This window comes from Macrobrachium nipponense, chromosome 23, assembly GCF_015104395.2.
Source record: "Macrobrachium nipponense isolate FS-2020 chromosome 23, ASM1510439v2, whole genome shotgun sequence".
NCBI lineage: Eukaryota > Metazoa > Arthropoda > Malacostraca > Decapoda > Palaemonidae > Macrobrachium > Macrobrachium nipponense.
In genome coordinates, this window is record NC_061090.1 from 1727578 (window position 1) to 1730941 (window position 3364).

General features: G+C 37.6%; 1 protein-coding gene across 1 annotated transcript; it reads left to right on the forward strand.

The window, feature by feature from the left end:
- The first annotated feature begins 2561 nt into the window (after nt 1-2561).
- LOC135195801 (keratin, type I cytoskeletal 10-like) lies at nt 2562-2852 on the forward strand. The gene has a single exon (XM_064222280.1). The coding sequence runs from the start codon at nt 2562-2564 to the stop codon at nt 2850-2852; it is 291 nt and encodes a 96-aa protein (XP_064078350.1).
- Nucleotides 2853-3364: the final 512 nt, after the last annotated feature.

Genomic DNA, 3364 nt, shown 5'->3' on the forward strand with positions numbered 1-3364 from the left:
TAAATGATTGAATATTACTAGACTGTAAGATTTTTATGTTATAAATGCGTTTTTTGACCTTTTCGGTGAGTCAAAGTTGACCGATCGTAGTTTTTTTCGTACTTATCGTACTTTATATGCAAATATTTCAAAAATGATAAATGCTACAACCTTCCAATAATTTTTGTTATATTGTGCATGTTTTTGCGCACATTCCATATATAAACCTTTAAAAAAAGCGTAATATGAAAAGGCTCAAATATTAGGAGAATGTGACTACGCGTTTCCGAGATTTTCGGCCGAAAAATCGTCGCGCGGAGGGGAAAAAAATATTTTTTTCAAAAATTCACCAGAAATCGAGATATTGCTTCTAGAGACTTGCAATATTGTTTTAAAATGAAGATAAATGATTGAATATTACTAGACTTGTAAGATTTTTATGTTATAAATGCGTTTTTTGACCTTTTCGGTGAGTCAAAGTTGACCGATCGTAGTTTTTTTCGTACTTATCGTACTTTATAGCAAATATTTCGAAAATGATAAATGCTACAAACCTTCCAATAATTTTTGTTATATTGTGCATGTTTTTGCGCACATGTCCATATATAAACCTTTAAAAAAGCGTAATATGAAAAGGCTCAAATTATTAGGAGAATGTGACCTACGCGTTTCCGAGATTTTCGGCCGAAAATCGTCGCGCGGAGGGGAAAAAAATATTTTTTTCAAAAATTCACCAGAAATCGAGATATGTTCTAGAGACTTGCAATATGTTTTAAAATGAAGATAATGATTGAATATTACTAGACTGTAAAGATTTTTTTTATGTTATATATGCGTTTAGTTGACCTTTTCGGTTGAGTCAAAGTTGACCGATCGTAGTTTTTTCGTAGTTCTTATCGTACTTTATATGCAAATATTCAAAAATAATAAATGCTACAACCTTCCAATATTTTTTGTTATATTGTGCATGTTTTTGCGCACATTTCCATATATAAACTTTAAAAAAAAGCGTAATATGAAAAGGCTCAAATATTAGGAGAATGTGACCTACGCGTTTCCGAGATTTTCGGCCGAAAATCGTCCGCGCGGAGGGGAAAAAAATATTTTTTTCAAAAATTCACCAGAAATCGATATTGTTCTAGAGACTTGCAATATGTTTTAAAATGAAGATAAATGATTGAATATTACTAGACTGTAAGATTTTTATGTTATAAATGCGTTTTTTGACCTTTTCGGTTGAGTCAAGTGACCGATCGTAGTTTTTTTCGTACTTATCGTACTTTATATGCAAATATTTCAAAAATGATAAATGCTACAACCTTCCAATATTTTTTGTTATATTGTGCATGTTTTGCGCACATTTCCATATATAAAAACTATAAAATAAGCGTAATATGAAAAGGTACAAATATTAGGAGAATGTGACCTACGCGTTTCCGAGATTTTCGGCCGAGAATCGGCGCGCGGACGGAAATAAAAAATATTTTTTTCAAATATTCACCATAAATCGAGATATTGTTCTAGAGACTTGCAATTTGTTTTAAAGTGAAGGTAAATGATGAATATTACTAGACTGTAAGTAATTGCTTACCCCCCAAAAAAAAAAATTTTAATATATATATATATATATATATATATATATTATATATATATATATATAGTATATATATATATATATATATATATAAAAAATATATATATATATATGATATATATATATATATATCTATATATATATCTATATATATTATATATATATATATATATATATATATATATATATATATATATATATATATATATATATATATATATATATATATATATAGATATATATATATATATATATATATCTATATATATATATATATATATATATATATATATATATATATATATATATATATATAATATATATATATATATATAGATAGATATATATATATATATATATATATATATATATATATATATATATATATATATATATATATATATATATAATATACGTAAAAATATATATTACATTCTTCGATTCTGGTACCAATACATAAATAAAAGGAATGCAGGTGACACTTCTCTTTTCGCACACAGTGAAATGTCTTATTATTATTTTATCATGCACACATTCAGATATATAAAAAAATTGTAATAAATATAAAACTAAATATAAAATAAATGCAGAATACTCACTCGTAATCCTCCGACTCTTCGTTCTATTCCTTGTTTCTCCTCCTCCATTGAAGAGTCTTGCATTTTTTTCCACTCGACATGACGAGGTACAGGTGGAGGAGGGAGACGCGCGCCCTTACTGCTGATGGACCCGGCGGCCCCGTGCGCCCTCCGCTGTCGGTTTAAGGGGCGCGCTCCAATACATGACCTTAGTGTGATACTTTCGGTCACACTCCCCTATCCTGCAAAGAGCAACTTTGCAGAGACGACAGAAGAACCGGGTGTCTCTCCTTCTGCCATTCATATGGCACACCCGGCACCGTTTCTGCCTTCGCCCTTCTAAGGCCTCCAGTATGTGTTCCCCTGGCTGCAGCCGACACGCAGGGTCCACTACCCGACGAGAAGCGGTGATGGCGGGGCCGGCAGCAAGAGGGGCGTCGTCAGCAGGCGTCGTCAGGCAGGGGCGTCGTCAGCAGGGGCGGCGACAGGCAGGGGTGTCGTCAGCAGGGCGGCCGACGCAGAGGGGCGTCGTCAGCAGGGGCGGCGGCAGCAGGGGCGGCGGCAGCAGGGGGTGGCGGGCAGCAGGGGCGTCGTCAGCAGGGGCGTCGTCAGCAGGGGCGTCGTCAGCAGGGACGGCGGCAAGCAGCGGGGCGGCGGCAGGTCGAGCGAAGTTGGCCCTCCTATCTGCCCTTTACCTCTAGGGGGCAGATCTGCAGCTCGGGGCAGGGGGTCAGTTATGGAAGGCCACTCATCAGGGATCGAAGTTGATGAGGGCATTCCCGGCGGTACCTCTAGGAACTGTGCGTGGGTCAACCTCGGAAGATTGTCACCGCGGTACCCACAGTACAGTATGTAGGCATTTTGGAGGGGGGCCAACTGAAGGATGTATTTGAGGAGCTTCTGTGTCCACCTTCTGGTTCTCTGGCGAAGGGATAGTACTGGATGAGCTGATCAAAGAGATCAACTCCTCCCATGTGCCTGTTGTAGTGCCCAATGACAGTAGGCCGCTCGGTACGAAACTCCTCAAACACAACTCGGCCCTGTCGACGTGTCTTCTTCCGCTGTACGATCTCTTCTTGGATGGGTTCATGACTCGTCGTAATCATGGGGACGAGTCGGACACCCTTCCAACAGATGACGAAGACAAGCGCCCTTCCGCCGCCACTCTGTCTCTCCTCTTGCCAAGGTGTTGAGGATGACTAGCGAACCTCTT

What these genes read in the sequence shown, in the direction of transcription:
- LOC135195801 (XM_064222280.1), top strand. Translation starts at nt 2,562, where the DNA reads ATGGCGGGGCCGGCAGCAAGAGGGGCGTCGTCAGCAGGCGTCGTCAGG.